Source organism: Sander lucioperca, chromosome 17, assembly GCF_008315115.2.
Source record: "Sander lucioperca isolate FBNREF2018 chromosome 17, SLUC_FBN_1.2, whole genome shotgun sequence".
NCBI lineage: Eukaryota > Metazoa > Chordata > Actinopteri > Perciformes > Percidae > Sander > Sander lucioperca.
In genome coordinates this window covers 11,001,839-11,021,590 of record NC_050189.1, presented here as the reverse complement: position 1 = coordinate 11,021,590, position 19,752 = coordinate 11,001,839, and the positions used below count along the sequence as shown (strand labels likewise).

At 40.4% G+C, this 19,752-nt stretch overlaps 1 protein-coding gene and 1 long non-coding RNA gene across 4 annotated transcripts; both read right to left on the bottom strand.

Moving 5' to 3' along the window:
* Positions 1–3,174: 3,174 nt before the first annotated feature.
* On the bottom strand, positions 3,175–9,345 carry LOC116053095. Of its 3 annotated transcripts, none has more exons than XM_035993565.1 (4): positions 9,263–9,345; positions 9,114–9,178; positions 8,617–8,976; positions 3,175–3,979 (listed from the first exon to the last, which is right to left on the bottom strand). In XM_035993565.1, exons 1-4 carry the CDS (start codon positions 9,328–9,330, stop codon positions 3,795–3,797), a joined length of 678 nt encoding a protein of 225 aa, XP_035849458.1. In that variant the 5' UTR covers positions 9,331–9,345; the 3' UTR covers positions 3,175–3,794. The 3 variants fall into 3 exon arrangements, with proteins under 3 accessions (XP_035849458.1, XP_035849459.1, XP_031159870.1); XM_035993566.1 differs by having other exon boundaries at positions 3,175–3,976; XM_031304010.2 differs by lacking the exons at positions 8,617–8,976; positions 9,114–9,178 and adding exons at positions 4,114–4,473; positions 4,611–4,666 and having other exon boundaries at positions 3,177–3,979; positions 9,259–9,284.
* A 4,810-nt stretch (positions 9,346–14,155) lies between these two features.
* LOC118493518 lies at positions 14,156–15,375 on the bottom strand. The gene is made up of 2 exons (XR_004895473.1): positions 15,235–15,375; positions 14,156–14,628 (listed from the first exon to the last, which is right to left on the bottom strand). It is a non-coding gene; the product is annotated as an uncharacterized LOC118493518 (long non-coding RNA).
* Between the last annotated feature and the right edge of the window lie 4,377 nt (positions 15,376–19,752).

Here is a 19,752-nt window from a genome sequence, read left to right as displayed (position 1 = left end):
ATCTCAAACATAGATTTAATATTTACAGTCTATGCAGTTTCTCTCTCTCTCTCTCTCTCTCTCTCTCTCTCTCTCTCTCTCTCTCTCTCTCTCTCTCTCTCTCTCTCTCTCTCTCTCCCTGTGAGGTCGAAAATCCAGCTGTTCCACTAGCTGCTCCCTCTAGAGGTCTGGAGAACTTCCGTTGTGTAATCTGGATGCTGCCTTTTTTTGTTGCATTTGTTTTCTGGGTTTGTGTGCTTTTCTTTTTGCATCGTTTCATATTTGCAGCGCGTTTATCTATTTGGTTGTGTTGTGATATTTGCAGTGCGTTTGCTGAATGCTGTGCATGTGTTGTCAAATTAATGAAGTTGTTTTTCTTTTTGCATCGCTTCTTTTTTCGGGGTTTGCGTGCTTTTTTTTGTTGCATCGTTTCATATTTGCAGTGCGTTTATCTATTTGGTTGTGTTGTGTGTATTTGCAGCGCGTTTGCTGAATGCTGCACATGTGTTGACAAATTAATGAAGTTGTTTTCTTAATTTGCTTGTGTTTTGTCTATTTGCGTGTGTTTTCTTAAATTGCAGGGCGTTTGCCCCTGTCGGCCACCGTAGTGAATCAGCCTCCATCACACCTCTCAGGAACGAGCCGATGCTAACGTTAGCAGCTCTGCGCCTCCAAAGAGAAGCATGTTTATGCTATAATTAGCATGTTTGCTAACGTCATTTTACCCACCGTGTACAACGCTAAAGTCTGCCCGACATATGTTACAACAACGCACGGTGTTGCTGACATGGCTAACGGCTAGAAACAGGAAGGTCTCGATACCAAGAGGACAGACATTTTAACCCATACTTCTTTTTAGGACCTGTGTTTTATCCATTTTCAGTTCAGTTGACTTTGCCTCGAACCTAAGCTTGAACGTGATGAGTGATGCACGTCAGGCGGGCTTGTTTTGGGTTGGGTTGCCAGTTAGTATCAGACATATCCTCCAGTCTGGACATATCACAGAAACTGTGAAAGACCCATTTGAGTCATATGATATCACAATGAAATCAGGAGATTAGCGGGACAAATTACAAATAGGAAGCAGAGGGACAGGACAAATGGTTAAAAGTAGGGAGACTCCCGCGTAAATCTGGAGTGATGACAGGTATGACATATATAGGCCTACTGTAACCTGAAGGTCAGAAAGACCCAAACGTGTCAATACATATTTCAGCATTAACCAGCAAATGTAACCAGATGTTGCATTATCAAAACATCTACACACTAAATACCTCTTTATTGTTTCAAAACACAATAGCGAGAAAAAGCTAACAACAATGATAACTGCTTTATTCAGTATCCAGCCTACAGGAGAGTGCAGGGACAACATATAATTAAACTGCATGAAATTTAATATTTTTATCATATTGAATGTTTTTTTTGATTGTTTGTGATGCCATTGACGTTCATGGGTTTAACATTCTTTGTTTTGTCCTGTTAAACAGGACATTTCCCTCATGCTTTCAGACACTTCATAATTTTTGGTTCACATTGGGCTACAGTTGATCACAACCTTTGAATGACGCAGAGATCAGTGAGAAACTCTGACTCTAAATGTGGCTGAAAAATCAGGAAACATTGCACAACCTCCTGCAAGAACCACTAATACCACCATGTATGAGCGACTACCATTCATTTGACCACTCACCTGTGCTTTTTATTTAAATACATTTTGACTTTATGATACCTAAATGAAATTTACAGCCTATATACTCACCGGCCACTTCTTTAGGTACACATCCAATACACAGCTCTGCCATCAGTTCTACCTTTACATAGATAATAATGTTCAGTTTTGATTGACTCTGTCAGAGAGGTTTCCATTTAACTGCATGTTTATTGTTGAGGTTGTAGTTTGCAGTGGTGTAGTAAGAGGTGTTTCTAATATTTTGGCCAGTCCATTTACATACATGAGAGGGCCAGAATATTAGAAACACCTGACAGTATAATGCATTAGTACATCACAAGCACCCACTACGACCTCCATCAACATAAAGTAGAATTATCCGACAGCTTTAAGAAAATCTGAACAATCATATATAACCAAGACAAACTTACTGCTAAATGAACACACACATTTGTCCATAATAATGTATTATATTTGTGCCATCTTCTCTCATGTGAAAAACATCCAGTTCTGATGTGTTATGAACTCTGACATGAAACTGTAGCGACACACAGGAAGTGATGCTTTCCTTCATAATGACCATAAATGATGTAATAGTGTTAAAGATGCTCTAAGCGATGTTGGGTGACGGCACTTCTTGTTGACATTCAAAGTATTTTCAAACAAAACGAGACTGGCTAGCATGCCCCTCCCTCCTCCTCATCCCGTCCCCTCTACCTCCCTTCCTTCTGCGCACTAACCCCCCAACCCCCACCCCCAAATCCTTCTTGTCGGTTATTGGCTGGAACGCTGGAAGACTGTTTGTTATGTTTGGTGGTGCAGGTTGGCCAGTTTGTTTTTGTTGGTGTTTGTGGAGCCTGGGCTGTCTACAGAGACCGCGTTTTTTTTTTATAGTGAGTTCAGGGGACAGGCAGCTAGCAGATAGTGAGGAGATGTTTTTTACAGTGTGTTCAGGGGACAGGCAGCTAGCGGATAGTGAGGAGATGTTTGCTGTATGTGAAATAAAATGTTGTAGCCTAAAAAACGCGTGACATCACTTAGAGCACCTTTAATGTGTCAGTGGATCCATAATAATCTGCTGCTTTATTGTCCAATGTCATGACAACTTAATGACCTTCTGGACAGAATTTAACAGCTTTAATTTTTAGCTTTAATGTTTTTAATATGATCCTGTAATTGACCCTCAGTGTGTTTAAAGCTGTCTGTTATTTCCTGTCATGGTCTCTCTGAATGGGTTTTAAAGGTTAAAGAAAAGCTGTGGAGTTAAAGATGAACCAGCAGAGGGAGCTTTTTACTGGGAGTCAGCTGGTCTTGTTGAAGGAGTTGATCATCAAGTCTCCACAGTTAACCTGCATGCTATCAGCTCAGCATAATAACACACATGAATGGAAGAGGTGGTGCTCCGGTTGCATTGTGGTTTAAATGTCTCTGGAACTGAAATGCAGGAAGAAGAAGAAGCAGGAAGATGTCTCTATATTGTTCTGTGTGCTTTCTTTATTTGCTGTAATTTACCAAATTACATTTTATTTCCATTTTCTGTTGTAGTAAAACACCAAATCATATCTCAGATGCAAGTTTGATTCCTTGATTATTTAAAAACTGCAAAACCCTTCACTCAACAAAAGCATTATTTACACTGACATTAGTCATTTCTGCTGTAATAACTTCATTTAAATTCATAGTAACTGAACATGGACAGAACTCGTTAATGAACATCAAGATGTTAACATGCTGGAGTTAGCATTAATGCTAATTTACATCAGTAGTGCCTAGACAGGTAACACAAGAAAGAACATTATAAGTAACATATGACATAATATATTGATGCAAGTAATTACACAACTAGAAGAAGACAAAACATGATGTAACATGTCAACTTCATTTAAACTCAAACCTGTAGTAACATGAACATCATTTAAAATATAAAAATATAACAACATTTTATATCAAATAGTTTTCTGACACTAAGAAAAGAAGGAGGAGAGACTCTAGGAGTCTGATTTAGTTTTTATGACTGTGACTTTATGCTCTGATGACTCATTTAAAGAGGGTCCTCCAGACTGGGTGCTGTTAGTCCTGATGGCTCCTTTCTCTGATAAACTCGACATCTGTAAACTGTAGGTGATTTATTTTATTATCTGTAGATTTAGTCAAACAAGAATTTAAGACAGAGTCGTTTTAGACAGAGCATCAGTAGAAGTGCTGCTATCATTGCTGCCAGTTTAGCGTAGTTCACTGCTACCAGTTCAGAGTGGAGGATCCAGATGTTTCCCAGACTCTCTGGTTCTGGTCTCACTGTTGGTGTCTGAGGTTTTGGCTCATCAGCAGCTGCTGTAAAGAACAGAAAATATAATGTGGCTGATTGACAGGAAGGAAACCTGTTTTAGTGAAAATGACTATATAATCTGCATCTTTCATTTTTTAAGTACAAACTGAAAAACTCCAGTTCTCCTGAATCAACTTACCAGTGACATTGAGCCAACATCTACCGGAGTTACTCCCATAATCTGTGATGACTTGACACTTGTACATTCCCGAGTCTTCAGTCCTGAGTCTGGACACATGAAGTCTGAGTCGTCCTTCTCTGAGGACGTCTTTGTCCCACTGGACTCGTCCTGCAAACTGTTCATCCTGAGACTCTGGGACCTCAACTCCTTCATGGAGATGAAACAGGACTGTTGTTCTGAGATCAGCTAACAGTTCACAGAAGATATTTAGATAGTTGGAGGAACTGTGAGGGTTGGTTGTGAAGGTCCACTCCAGTGTGATGTCGTGGTTCTCCTCTGCCTGATAGGAGGTCTGGGTCACATTCACTACAAATGTTCCTGTTGAGGAGACAGAGAGGGAAAGTGAGGAGCAGACACACTGACAACTTTAAACTCCATCTCCACATGTTTCTGTGGACACTTTAGTGATTCTTTGTTTAGTGTTAGTGGATAATAAAGTGAAGCTGTAAACTAACCAGAGACACAGGAGGTCAGGATGATGAGCAGCAGGATGCTGCAGATCATCTTCTCCCTGTGAGAGGAGACAGAGGTGAAGAGTCACAAACACATGAGCTCAGAGTTCACTTATTACAGGACAGAGAGAGAACATATACAGTCTGTTTATACTCCGTTGTTACAACAGCTGACTGTTCTGTTGTTTCATTGATGAGAGAAAACTGAATTTAAAAGATTTCACCATAACGCTGCATCATCACAAAATGTGAAAAAGTTTAAAAATAATAACATCCTACCTGTTCATGTGTGTTTGTAGATGTTTACCAGGTGTATGACCACAAACTCCTCCCCAGGTGCATGAACGAGGACGAGCAAGTTAGGACGAAGATTTCTGGAAACTTTCTGCTGAACAAGTTTCTGTCTGCATCTCAGTCAGCAACACATTCCCAACATACTGACAGACTGAGCTGGAACATTAAACACAGTTGTTTATATGTATGTATGTCTTCATGAGGCAACAACATTATAACATTAAAAATAATATATATTTATATGAAGTCTAATGTCCTGGGCCCAGCTCTTCAGAAAAGTTGAATCTGGAAATCCCATGTTTTGCTATCCAGGAACAGGTAATAAATGTTACTTTTCTGCCAGTTTTAAAAAAAAAAAATGGATTGAATCACACTTATCCAGATAGAAATGTTTCAATATTATCAAATCCAGATGACCAGGGTTCTACAGTAGCCCACATATCACAACGTCAACTATTAACTATGTAAAGAACCAGAGGTAGAATAGTCAGCATGGGGTCACCTTAAGTGTTTTTATTTAAAGAGATAGAAAACATCTCCTTCCATTTTCTATTTCTTTTCTTCTTTTAAACAGTCTGACCCACAACAAACTAATGGGAACATTTACAAATACAGGTGTGGCTTTTACAGTATGTGGGACATGTGTTTTCCTTTGTCTCAGAGGTCACATGCTCTGAGATTTTTGTTTAAAAGATAGTGGTTAACCACACTGCTCGGTAGGGCTGCACGATTTGAGGAAAATGTCAAATTACGATTATTTTTACTGATGTTGCGATTGTGATATGATTCACGATATTGGAGGGAATGATCAATTTTTTGGATCATCATTCTCATTTTCATTGAAACACAAATAAAAATGTACTATAGTCATAGTGTGATTTTTGCAAGAATCTGTACCAAACAAAGATATTTTCCTTTAGTCTGTAGGATGGGATTTGTAGGCCGGGACGTCTCTGCAGCCCCACAATACTTCATTCAGAATCTTAGACACATATTCTGCCTTTAACAAATATTGCACCCCTTCCATTTTCAATTTATTTTCTTCTTACAGTGGAACAATGGAAACAAACAAATGTACATTATTCAAAAATACAGTGCCATATATTTAGCACATCTGTTTCAAATCATAACAGACCAAATGTCCAATAGAAACCACGGGAGTGTCCAACATAATACTGGCCTGTATTGTCTCCACAACATCTCCACCTCTGGCTCTCTGTCAGACTGACTGGCCGTGCAACACGGGATGTAATAGTTAGAAACTACTTTAAATGGTTCATCTCTGATGGTTGGGTCATTGTTAATAACTAATATACAATGATCAATGACATATTATTTTGTTTGATATTGCCAGCTGTTTGGGGAATTATTTTATGGGGACAAACTCATATATTTATATAATATATATTTTAATTATGTTTGTTATTGGAGCTTTAAAGACTTAAAGGGAAACAAGTCATCCTGTTGTATGAACTTGACACTAAATAAAATGGAACTGATCATCCAAACTAACATCGAGAAAAAGTCTAAAACAAAGTTTAAAACAACATTTTGTCCTGTCATTTATCAACTGAAGATCACAATATGTCTGAAGATCAAATCCTGGAGGAACTTTTAGAATAATACTTCAGTAAAGAACCAAATATATAAATTGGGCCAATTTGTTTGAATCATTTTCTAATCTGAGAGTAAATTAACATGTTTGTCTAAATATCAGTAAATGTCCCACAGTTGATGTACACAATAAAAACAAACTGTGAATCATGAAATATGTTTTATACTTACTTGTTTTGAAGAAGAGCGAGCAGCGAGATGTTTTGGGTCTCCTGAGTTATGAAACAGACAGACGGACTGCTTCTCTACTCTGAAATATTTGACTCAGAATATGAAGTCCTACCTGTTCTGCAGCTCAGCTCAGGCCATTAAGGAGGAGCTGTTTTAATTATCTTTGTTCAAAGTGAAAGTAAACAGAGGCCATTAAGGCATGCATAACATGTTTCAATGAACCTTAAGTCCATAGCAATACAAACTGTCCAAACATAAACTGTACTGTGTGTTAGCTCTGCCTTCGTGTCCGTAAATCAGCCTCCATCACACCTCTCAGGAACAAGCCAATGCTAACGTTAGCAGTTTCGCGTTTCCAAAGCGAAGCATGTTTATGCTATAATTAGCATGTTTGCTAACGTCATTTTCCCCGGCCGCAAAATTCCGAATCCCACTATGGCCACGCCAAGTACCATCCTCCAGTCTGGACATATCACAGAAACTGTGACACAGCCATTTGAGTCATATGATATCACAATGAAATCAGGAGATTAGCGGGACAAATTACAAATGGGGAGCAGAGTAGAGCCTGGATCGGGCCGAATTTTTCCGTCCGACCCCGGCCCGAGCCCGACAGAGCCGTGACCGAACCCGGCCCGAGCCCGTCAGGCATTATGATATTTATGTCCGAGCCCGACCCGAGCCCGGCACAGTTAAAATCTCGTTGTTTTTTTTTCTCATACTAATGACACATGTACGTTTGTTTGTGTGGAAAGCTTTTATTAAGCAACTGGAATGCATTCGGAAATGTCAACAGATGTCATCAGCGCACACGGGGGAACAAGCGCACGTTAATCAGCTGTTTAATTTAAAATGTTCAATGTGTTAACCTTTCCTGCTTGCTTCGATTCCGACCGTGATCAGAAAACCAGGGGAGACTCGTTACCTCCAGGGCCGACGTTATAACGTCGGGGTTAAAATCCCGTTTCTGGTGAGCAGATGAATGAACTTGGTTTTCAGTCTGGGGTTTATCTCGGACACCGCACACACTGTGTACAAAACTTAAACTGATTCCACCAACTCTGCTCCGGTCGCATCTACACGTCTGCTTCCTCTTCCTCTATCTCTCTTCTTCCCACTTTACACACACACTGAGCTCTCTTAAAGGAGCCGCAGCACCATTTTACAACAAATGCCTTATCACGCTGATGTGACCGAGCCCGGCCCGAACCCGACCATCATTTCTAAATATCTGTCCGAATCCGGCCCGGCCCGTCGGGCTCGGGTCGGGTATCCATGCCTTACTGCAAAACCCTTCACTCAACGAAAGCATTATTTACACTGACATTAGTCATTTCTGCTGTAATAACTTCATTTAAATTCATAGTTACTGAACATGGACAGAGCTCGTTAATGAACATCAAGATGTTAACATGCTGGAGTTAGCATCAAAATATCCTACAATATTCATTTTATATCAAATAGTTTTCTGACACTAAGAACAGAAGGAGGAGAGACTCTAGGAGTCTGATTTAGTTTTTATGACTGTGACTTTATGCTCTGATGACTCATTTAAAGAGGGTCCTCCAGACTGGGTTAGACTGTTAGTCCAAGTGCTCCTTTCTCTGATAAACTCGACATCTGTACGGCTGAATATATGTGTCTTTTCTTATTAACACATTTAAAACAAAGACAGATCATTAGTAGAACTGCTGCTGTCAGTGCTGTCAGTCCAGCGTAGAGGATCCTGATGTTTTTCAGAGTCGGTGGTTCTGGTCTCACTGTTGGTGTCTGAGGTTTTGGCTCATCAGCAGCTGCTGTAAAGAACAGAAAATATAATGTGGCTGATTGACAGGAAGGAAACCTGTTTTAGTGAAAATTACTATATAATCTGCATCTTTCATTTTTTAAGTACAAACAGAAAAACTCCAGTTCTCCTGAATCAACTTACCAGTGACATTGAGCCAACATTTACCAGAGTTACTCCCATAACTTGTGAACACTTTACACACATACAGTCCCGAGTCTTCAGTCCTGAGTCTGGACACATGAAGTCTGAGTCGTCCTTCTCTGAGGACGTCTTTGTCCCACTGGACTCGTCCTGCAAACTGTTCATCCTGAGACTCTGGGACCTCAACTCCTTTATGGAGACGAAACAGGGTTTGATTTTTGAGATCAGTTATCAGTTCACATAAGATATTAAGATAGTTGGAGGAACTGTGAGGGTTGGTTGTGAAGGTCCACTCCAGTGTGATGTCGTGGTTCTCCTCTGCCTGATAGGAGGTCTGGGTCACATTCACTACAAATGTTCCTGTTGAGGAGACAGAGAGGGAAAGTGAGGAGCAGACACACTGACAACTTTAAACTCCATCTCCACATGTTTCTGTGGACACTTTAGTGATTCTTTGTTTAGTGTTAGTGGATAATAAAGTGAAGCTGTAAACTAACCAGAGACACAGGAGGTCAGGATGATGAGCAGCAGGATGCTGCAGATCATCTTCATCATCTTCTCCCTGTGAGAGGAGACAGAGGACTTATTACAGGACAGAGAGAGGACATATACAGTCTGTTTATACTTCTTCCTCTGTGTTACTTATAACACATGACTAGCCAGAGGACTGAAAGCCAGATACAGTAATGTATGTCTGTCACAAGATGGCGCCATTTGTCGCTGTTTGTCAGAAGAACGAGGAGGATACTACTAACATCTTTATTCATCAACCTACACCACTTATCACCGGGGCCATGCATTAGTCCGTCATGTTTAAAGAAAGGAAAATTTAACTGAAAAAAATTGCCAACTGTCTGAGTCAAATAAACTTATCACAGAAAGTAATGAAATTTGCGTTTGGTAGATTATTTTTTAAGTGGTAACAATGCTTTTTGGGAATAAGTCTTATACCGTTGGAAAGCCTGTTTAGTGCCCTTTTAAATGGTGCCCCATTTGTAAGGAACATACATTTGTGGGATGAGCAGCATCGCTGAGTATGTAGGTTTCGCCCATGAAAAATTTGCCAAATCTTCTCTGCCATTGCCAAACAGGTTATTTTGCTGTTGCTAGTGACACTTATTTTGAGCTTCTGGTACCCCCAGGTGCTGCCAATCAGGTGCCTGATTCAGAGATGAGATTCTGCAACCAGTGGCAATCCCATGAAGAATGGGACGCCATCCCACAACAGTGTGTGACCAGGCTGGTGACCAGCATGAGGAGGAGGTGCCAGGCTGTTGTGGCTGTGTATGGTTCTTCCACACGCTACTGAGGCTCCTGTTTGTGAAATGAATAAATTGTTAAATTGCCATTATGTCTTGTTTCTTCAAACTCCAATCATCCAATCCACGAGTCAATGGCAGAATAACCCGTTTGGCATTGGCAGAGAAGATTTTGCAAATTTTTCATGGGCGCAACCCACATACTCAGCGCTGCTGCTCATCCCACAAATGCATGTTCCTTACAAATGGGGCACCATTTGAACGGGAACTAAACAGGCTTTCCAACGGTATAAGATTTATTGCCAAAAAGCATCGTTACCACAGAGAAATAATCTACCAAACACAAATTTCCTTACTTTTTGTGCTAAATTTAGTAACACAAGTGTGGTATTCCTTATAAACAATAGCCTATACAACAGACAATATAGAAACAGTAAACACTCAAACAACCTCATGCTGTCATATTGAAACGACTCTTTACTAAATGTTCCAGCTGCTGTTTAAAGTCTCATAGAGCAGCTTTTTATGTGGATCAGGTTTCAGGATGATCTGTCGTCAATGAATCAAATGTGTGTTAAACTGTTGTTGTTGAATTGTCTCTTTACTGAGAGAACCGACCACATTATTATCTGTTAACTTCTGGTCTAATCCACCAATCCTCACACACTAAATCTGTACAACAGGATTCATATCATGACAACACCAACATCAACACATTCACACATTACCTTGTGTGTCTTCAGTCAGTTAAGATCCAAACCAGGAGACCAGAGGACAGAGTTCCTGTTTGTGTTTGATTTCTTCTGTGTATGAAGTCAGCCAGTAAAGAGTCAACGAGAAAATCCAAACACCAACCACACCGTGCAGCTTGTCTATGAAGTGTCAAGTGGGCAAATATATAGGCAGGCCAAAGAGAGCGTCTCCTGACGCAGCCTGGGTTGGAAGTACAAAGAGTTGCTGGTCCGGTCTGCCCAGAACTGCCTGCACAACTCCCAGCCTGCACACACGGACACACGCACGGCTTTATATAGCCTACAGATAAAAATATAACTTAAGATAAAATGATCTCATGCTCAGACTAGTCTAGCTAGTCTTAGACTGCTCATTCCAAGTTTAATTACCATATTTTCAGAACAAATCTCTGAGTCAGAAGAGATTGCATGGATTAGTCTTAGTGTGCTCATTCTCCGTCAACTGGAGACAGCTACCGTTTCCAGCTTCTCTCCACCGACCACAGTGCATGATGGGAAACTCTGGACTCTCCACTAATCTAATGAAGTTAATAAAAACTTTTCTTTATGTTTTAATGTACAGACCAGTATGGGGTCTCATTTATAAATGTGGCGTACGCACAAAACGGGGCTGAAAATGTGCGTACGCCACTTCCCACGCAAAGGTTGTGATTTATAAAAAACAAACTTGACGGCAGAATGTGCGGCCCTCCACGCAGACTCTGACCCATGTGTACGCACATTTTGGAGACAACATAGGAATTGGCGACGCAGATGGTGAGGTGGTGAACTGAAGTCAGACTGCAGAAAGTAAATGGGAATAACGATTACTCTTAATATTTTCAAGTATTGATGCCTCACGCATATTTTTTCACTCCATATCATCCACGTTATCATGAAGATTAAATCCAGCAGTGTTATTTGCGCTTGTACTGAGTGATAATTGTTCCATAAACACCTCCAACTCAAATCTTAAATAAAAAAAATGTCTTAATATTTAATCACTGCTGTCTCACCGTCACAATGTCCGCTACGGAGCGCAGGAGGAGTGGATGGCCCGACTGGATTACAGGATAGCATTAAATACCCTACCATTACATAACGGCAGAACACAGTGTAAATAACTAATTGTCTGTCTTTAATACTGTGCATATATCATCAAATGTCAAAGTCTGAAAATACAGCCGTTAAGCTCTCACTCAAACGTTACCCTTAATGTCCTCGTTATCAGTCCGAACTTTAATACTGTTTGTGACAAAACCTGCATGAAGCAAAGTGTGTTTGCCTATTAGACTTTCTTTCGTCTTCAAATTGTATCTCGAGGTGGGGGATACCTAGTTGATGTTGTGTTGGCACGGTGTTAACAATCACAAATTGTTGTAAACATATTAATACTACGGTGACCCCCGTGTGTAATGCTGCATGATGGCACTGCAGGAGGACTACGCCAATGACAGAATTAGGAGAAAAAGAGACTTCACTGACCATGACGATGACTGGCTAATATGCTGATTTAAATTCCCTAAAGCTGTGCTCTTGGATCTATGTACTGAATTGGGTTCAGTAGAGAGGGCAACGCACCGGAACCGTGCCATCCTGGTCCAAATACAGGTACTCGCCACTCTGGGGGAAACCGGCTGTTTCCAGAGGGAAATGTCAGACAGTTGAGTATTTTTTTATACAAATATTATATATAATCTTAATTTGTATCACTAAGGCTTGTTTGGATATAATATATAGTTCTGTTAAATCTTATTATATACGTCTGGTATATCGAAGCTGTCTCTGAGTACCGTAATGCCTGCTGTTTTGGATGTATTATTAATACATGTAGTTATAGATTAGGTTTCCCTACACTGTGCAAGAACAGGCCGAAATTATAATTCAATTTGCGGCAATTCCTGAACGTTTGAGAAGTTTTTTGCTTTTTCTCCGCCTGTCGTCATGATTCGGTGTAACAACTGCCAGTGTCATTAACATACTGATCAGCATTCACGAGGTGCTTTGCATTGACTATTTATGGTTAAAAATGGGCGTGTACAGGGCGGGATAAGAGGCTGATTCACGTACGCACACTTGTAGGTAATCTCTGATTTATAAAAGGAACATTGCTTACAGGTGTGTGTACACACGGTTTTATAAATCTGACTTTATTTTGGCGTACGCCATTTTGGGCTTTTGGGCGTACGTACACTTTTAGCAAGGATCCTACGCACAGTTTTATAAATGAGGCCCCAGTAGACTACCTCTCATCTTAAACCTCCTGACAGTCTATTTTACCTGAAAATCAGAAGTTTGACTCTCCTTGTTTCTGTCTCTAACTGCGAGGACATTTGGACTGTTGATTGGATTTCTCTCAGTGTGAGAAGGACAGGGTCTTTACCTGAAACTTCTGGGATAAATAATTAGATAAATATGCTCATGACTCATGGTTCATAATGCACGTCAATAAATAATTTCTATTGTTTCACTTTAACGTGAAACCAGATTCCTGTTACCATGGGCCACACCTTATTCCTCCTGTCAAACGTAATTATGGCACCGTGTGTTATCTTGGTTGATGTTGATTATTGGACCTTTTCCAGGAGTGTGTGGTGTGGTTACACTGAGTGATTGACATCTTCTTGAGTCCACTGTTAGTGTTGTTGCACCTGTTAGGGCGGGACAAATGACAACTTTATCATCCTTATTAGTATAAAGAATTTGTGACTTAATAAGTTCCCATCAAAGCTCCGGCCCACCTTCAACCTGAACAGAGTCTAATCAGCCAGAATAACAGAAAACACCTGTGTGGGTGTTCAGAGGCTTTAATGCCATATCACACACACAACATGTTAGATGCCAGACAAAAAAAAAAAACTCACACAAAATTAGGCCATTAATCTGCTCTCTAATATTGCTTAACATTATCTGGTTTTGCGCCATGTTTCTTAGCCACGGAACTCTCTTTTCTCTTTCAGTTCTGTAAAATAAACATGTTTTCAGTAACAACTCACGTGTGGTCTCCCTTCCTTTGTTCAGCCTTTTGCCAAATTCTGACAGCCCAGTATGTATTCTCTTTTTAAATATGTAAATTAGGGTTAAAGAATAAACTTTTTCATCATTATAATGTTAACATTTTGTTACAAATAAGACAATTCATCCAACATTAATTAAAAATAAAATAGGCCCATGAATAGAAAAATGTATTTAACTGGATCTGATAATTGTTTATGAGTCTTCCTGTATGTTACTATGAGTCAAGTCAGTTATATTCAGCTCAATATCACAGATCACACATTTGCCTCAAGAGACACCCTCTCTCTATATTTGACCCTAGATTGAATTAAGGAACGAAAGATGGTAAAGATGAACCAGCAGAGGGAGCTTTTTACTGGGAGTCAGCTGGTCTTGTTGAAGGAGTTGATCATCAAGTCTCCACAGTTAACCTGCATGCTATCAGCTCAGCATAATAACACACATGAATGGAAGAGGTGGTGCTCCGGTTGCATTGTGGTTTAAATGTCTCTGGAACTGAAATGCAGGAAGAAGAAGAAGCAGGAAGATGTCTCCATATTGTTCTGTGTGCTTTCTTTATTTGCTGTAATTTACCAAATTTGATTCACTTCATTTCCTTTTTCTGTTGTAGTAAAACACCAAATCATATCTCAGATGCAAGTTTCATTCCTTGATTATTTAAAAGCTGCAAAACCCTTCACTCAAAAAAAGCATTATTTACACTGACATTAGTCATTTCTGCTGTAATAACGTCATTTAAATTCATAGTAACTGAACATGGACAGAGCTCCTTAATGAACATCAAGATGTAAACATGCTGGAGTTAGCATTAATGCTAATTTACATCAGTAGTGCCTAGACAAGTAACAATAGAGAGAACATTACAAGTAACATATGACATAATATATTGATACAAGTAATTACACAACTAGAAGAAGACAAAACATGATGTAACATGTCAACTTAATTTAAACTCAAACCTGTAGTAACATGAAGATCATTTAAAATATAAAGATATAACCAACCTAATCTCACAGAATTCCATGAAATGAACACGGCCCCTTAACTCAAAATCTGTGGCAGTTTCACGAAATTGCAAAACATTCCGTGATGGGCCCACGGAAGAGTTCCGTGAAAACAATTCAGAAAAATTCAGAAAATAAACAAAAAATTCCGTTAAATAAACACGGCCCCTTAAGTTAAAGAAAAGGTCATGGGTGGGCTTACGGTTCCTTGACACGCGGGAAGAACGGGACGGTTGGGTTGAGGAAGATGTCGTGGGTGGGCTTACGGTTCCGTGACACGCGGGAAGAACGGGACGGAAAAGAAGAAAGCGACTTTAGGAAACTTGACATGCGGGACACGAACCCCGGTCTCCAGGGTGAACGTCCTGTGTTTGACCCATCCCAGTCTATCCGCCACCCCAACCAACCTCCTTATGCAGAATTTCGGCGTTACATAGTACTCGCTACCGTAGTCGCTCTTAATGCTACGTCATCTTCTCATTGACATTCTTTTCCGTGGTGGCCAAACAGATATTTTCACACATTCCGTGCCACCACCACGTAATGCGCTGCTAACAATTCGTGATCATTTCACGGAATTCTGTGCGACCAGGCTGGATATAACACAACTTTTTATATAACAAATAGTTTTCTGACACTAAGAACAGAAGGAGGAGAGACTCTAGGAGTCTGATTTAGTTTTTATGACTGTGACTTTATGCTCTGATGACTCATTTAAAGAGGGTCCTCCAGACTGAGTTAGACTGTTAGTCCAAGTGCTCGGATCTCTGATAAACTTGACATCTCTACGGCTGACTATATGTTTCTTTTCTTATTAATACATTTAAAACAAAGACAGATAATCAGTAGAACTGCTGCTGTCAGTGTTGCCAGTCCAGCGTAGAGGATCCTGATGTATTTCAGACTCTCTGGTTCTGGTCTAACTGTTGGTCTCTGAGGTTTTGGCTCATCAACAGCTGCTGTAAAGAACAGAAAATATAATGTGGCTGATTGACAGGAAGGAAACCTGTTTTAGTGAAAATGACTATATAATCTGCATCTTTTAGTTCAAAGTACAAACAGAAAAACTCCAGTTCTCCTGAATCAACTTACCAGTGACATTGAGCCAACATCTACCAGAGTTACTCCCATAACTTGTGAACACTTTACACACATACAGTCCCGAGTCTTCAGTCCTGAGTCTGGACACATGAAGTCTGAGTCGTCCTTCTCTGAGGACGTCTTTGTCCCACTGGACTCGTCCTGCAAACTGTTCATCCTGAGACTCTGGGACCTCAACTCCTTTATGGAGACGAAACAGGGTTTGATTATTAGTATCAGTTAACAATTCACAGAAGATATTAAGAGAGTTGGAGGAACTGTGAGGGTTGGTTGTGAAGGTCCACTCCAGTGTGATGTCGTGGTTCTCCTCTGCCTGATAGGAGGTCTGGGTCACATTCACTACAAATGTTCCTGTTGAGGAGACAGAGAGGGAAAGTGAGGAGCAGACACACTGACAACTTTAAACTCCATCTCCACATGTTTCTGTGGATACTTTAGTGATTCTTTGTTTAGTGTTAGTGGATAATAAAGTGAAGCTGTAAACTAACCAGAGACACAGGAGGTCAGGATGATGAGCAGCAGGATGCTGCAGATCATCTTCTCCCTGTGAGAGGAGACAGAGGTGAAGAGTCACAAACATATGAGCTCAGAGTTCACTTATTACAGGACAGAGAGAGAACATATACAGTCTGTTTATACTTCTTCTGTGTTACTTATAACACGTGACTAGCCAGAGGACTGAAAGCCAGATAGTAATGTATGTATGTCACAAGATGGTGCCATTTGTCGCTGTTTGTCAGAAGAACGAGGAGGATACTACTAACATCTTTATTCATCAACCTACACCACTTATCACCGGGGCCATGCATTAGTCCGACATGTTTAAAAAAGGAAAATTTAACTGGAAAAAAAATCGCCAACTATCTGAGTCAAGTAGTAACACATAAAGTGTGCTGCCCTGCAAAGGCAAAATACCTTAACTCGCTAGAGTGTGAACCTGAGAAAAATTACTTTAAAGTTTTTTTAAAGGTGGGTTTAACACTTTTGCAAGGCTGAGCCCCCCTAAAGGTCTGATCCTAGAATCGCCCCTGGTTAATGGTTAAGGGTTAAGGGACACCAAACTGCTCAAGATGCACAGTCAGCGAACTCAACTTGGATTACTACTTTTTAATTCTAAGATGACAGACAAGAGTCGACTGAAAAAAAGTTGGAATTACTTTTACCATTTGGATTTGTGTAAGATCTGACATGAACACCTGCAAGAAGGAAATATGGATCTTTGGTGTTTTTTGCCCCCAACGTCTCCTCCCAGGCAGCGCGGCAATGCTTATGTTTAGGGTTAAGGTTAGGGTTAGCTGCCTGGAAGGCGCCGTTATAGGCAAAACATTATTATCTGTTAACTTCTTGTCTAATCCACCAACTCTCACACACTACATCACTAAAACATGATTAATATCATGACAACATCAACGCATTCACACATTTCCTTGTGTGTTTTAAGTCATTTAAGATCCAAACCAGGAGACCAGAGGACAGAGTTCCAGTTTGTGTTTGATTTCTTCTGTGTATGAAGGCAGCCAGTAAAGAGTCAACGAGAAAATCCAAACACCAACCACACCTTGGAGCTTGTCAATGAAGTGTCAAGCGGCGGAAACAAGTTTATAAAAATATATATAAGCAGGCCAAAGAGACCTGGGTTAGAAGCACGCAGAGTTGCTGGTCCGGTCTGCCCAGCCTGCACAACGCCCAGCCTAGCTAGTCTTAGACTGCTCATTCCAAGTCAGATTACCATGTTTCAGAACAAATCTCTGAGTCAGAAGAGATTGCATGGATTAGTTTTAGTGTGCTCATTCCCCATAAACTGGAGACAGCTACAGTTTCCAGATTCTCTCCACCGACCACAGTGCATGATGGGAAACTCTGGACTCTCCACTAATCTAATGAAGTTAATATAAACTTTTCTTTATGTTTTAATGTAGCCTACAGACCAGTAGATTACCTCTCATCTTAAACCTCCTCGGAGTCTATTTTACCTGCAAATCAGAAGTCTTTGTCTCTCCTTGTTTCTGTCTCTACCTGGGAGGACATTTGGACTGGTGATTGGATCTCTCTCAGTTTGAGAAGGACAGGGTCTTTACCTGAAACTTCTGGGATAGATAATTAGATAAATATGCTTATGACTCATGGTTCATAATGCACGTCAATAAATAATTTCTGTTGTTTTACTTTAATGTGAAACCAGATCCCTGTTACCATGGGCCACACCTTATTCCTTCTGTCAAACTTAATTTTGGCAACGTGTGTTATCTTTGTTGTTGATGATCTCTCTCTGATTAAAACTTTTTTTGTGATCCAATTTATTTTTCTTTTATTAAAAAAAACAAACAAAAAAACCTAAGCCGAACCTTCTTCACATATGTGATGAGTTGTGCTGCTGCTGAGTGTTTCCTTAACAAGGTGGACATCTCTCCATCAGAGCTGCTGTAGTGGGCCAACATGGGGCTGCTGCTATCATTTGTGTTCCTGCAGGCAGAGACAGACGGCCTCATTATATACCCACTGGGTATGTTGCTCAGAGATAGAACACTTCACTGGTAGCCTGTTACATAATGAGCTACTGGGATTTACAATCATAATAATAACTCAGTTTTACAATAAACAACTTGACTAAATTCACATTCAGAAGGCTGCAGAGCAAAGGCCTGACACAACATGGACCAACCAGGACCAGGTCTGGTATATGTGCTGACAGGGTGATTGGGAAATGAGACCCAGGTGATCAGGATGAGGAGAGTCTGAGGACACCTGGTGGACAGCTGGAGAAGAACAATAAGTCTTCATAGAGCTGCAGAGGGGAGTGGGGGTGTGTCTGAGAAGAGGGACGGAGAGGCAGATACTTACTAATTATGCAGCAGTAGTAGTGTGTATTTGTTTGTTTCATATTTAAAACATTAATTAGGCCTATGTAAAAAATAAAATAAGAAGAAAACAGTAATATACCTAAATGTGTTGAAACTTGAGTGGGACCATCATGTCTCTTCATGTCCTGCAGAGGTCCCAGTTGTGTCTCCTGCAGTTCAAAGTTCAGACTGAGCTGCAGCCTGCAGGACGAGACAAACACTTTCAATCTAGAAAGGTACAACTCTGTTTTAACAAGACGTTTTACAGTAATGTGTTGAGATCCACAGTTATATTTTAGATGTACAAACCTGCAGGACTCAACCCCAGAACACTTAAACTCTCTTCCCATCACAGTTTGTCTTCAGTTCTTTTCTCTTTCAGTTTTGTAAAATAAACATGTTTTCAGTTACAACTCATGTGTGTTAGAGCATATGCTGCAGATCCATTGTTTTTAGCTGAGCTAGACAGAGAATATTTTGTTTACTCTACAGCGCTGTGCCGTAAGGTCTGGCTACATCACAGATGCATTCTGGGATAGGAGAAAAAAATCTCTGGGTTGTTTGCATTTCTTTAAACCAATCACAATCGTCTTGGGCGGCGCTAAGCTTTGGATGCTGCAAAATAGTCCCGGGAAGGAATTGTTTTGGTGGAACATTTGCACCCCACAAACGCCACATACAATATTTTGTAGTTTCCTGAATCGAACAGCGTTTGAAAATGTCAACACAGAGAGCAAAAGGTGAGGGATGTGAGGTAAATATCCTGGAAATGTACTGACGTTGATCCAGACTATAGCACGCAGGTAACACACCAGTCATAATTTGGTTTTAATGAAAACTCAACTCCTGGCAATTTCCTGGTGTTCTTCCCCACTGTTTTGGAAGAAGGAAATAACAAGAGTAACCAGTGAACTAGTCTCGCATTGCCAGACCCTCCTCCACAGCGCTGCGGAGGAAGGTCTGGCTAGTCCACACAACATTCTGGGATGGGAGAAAAACATGCTCTGGTTTATTCACATTTCTTTAAACCAATCACAATTGTGTGTGTTGTGTCACAACTGTGTTGATCTGATGGCCACATTGTTAATGTGTTTATTTGCATGATAGTTCAACAACACAAAGCAAAGTTCTCTTTTGTCTGCAGGCTCATATTTGTATGAAGTAATACAGACAGACGCTCACT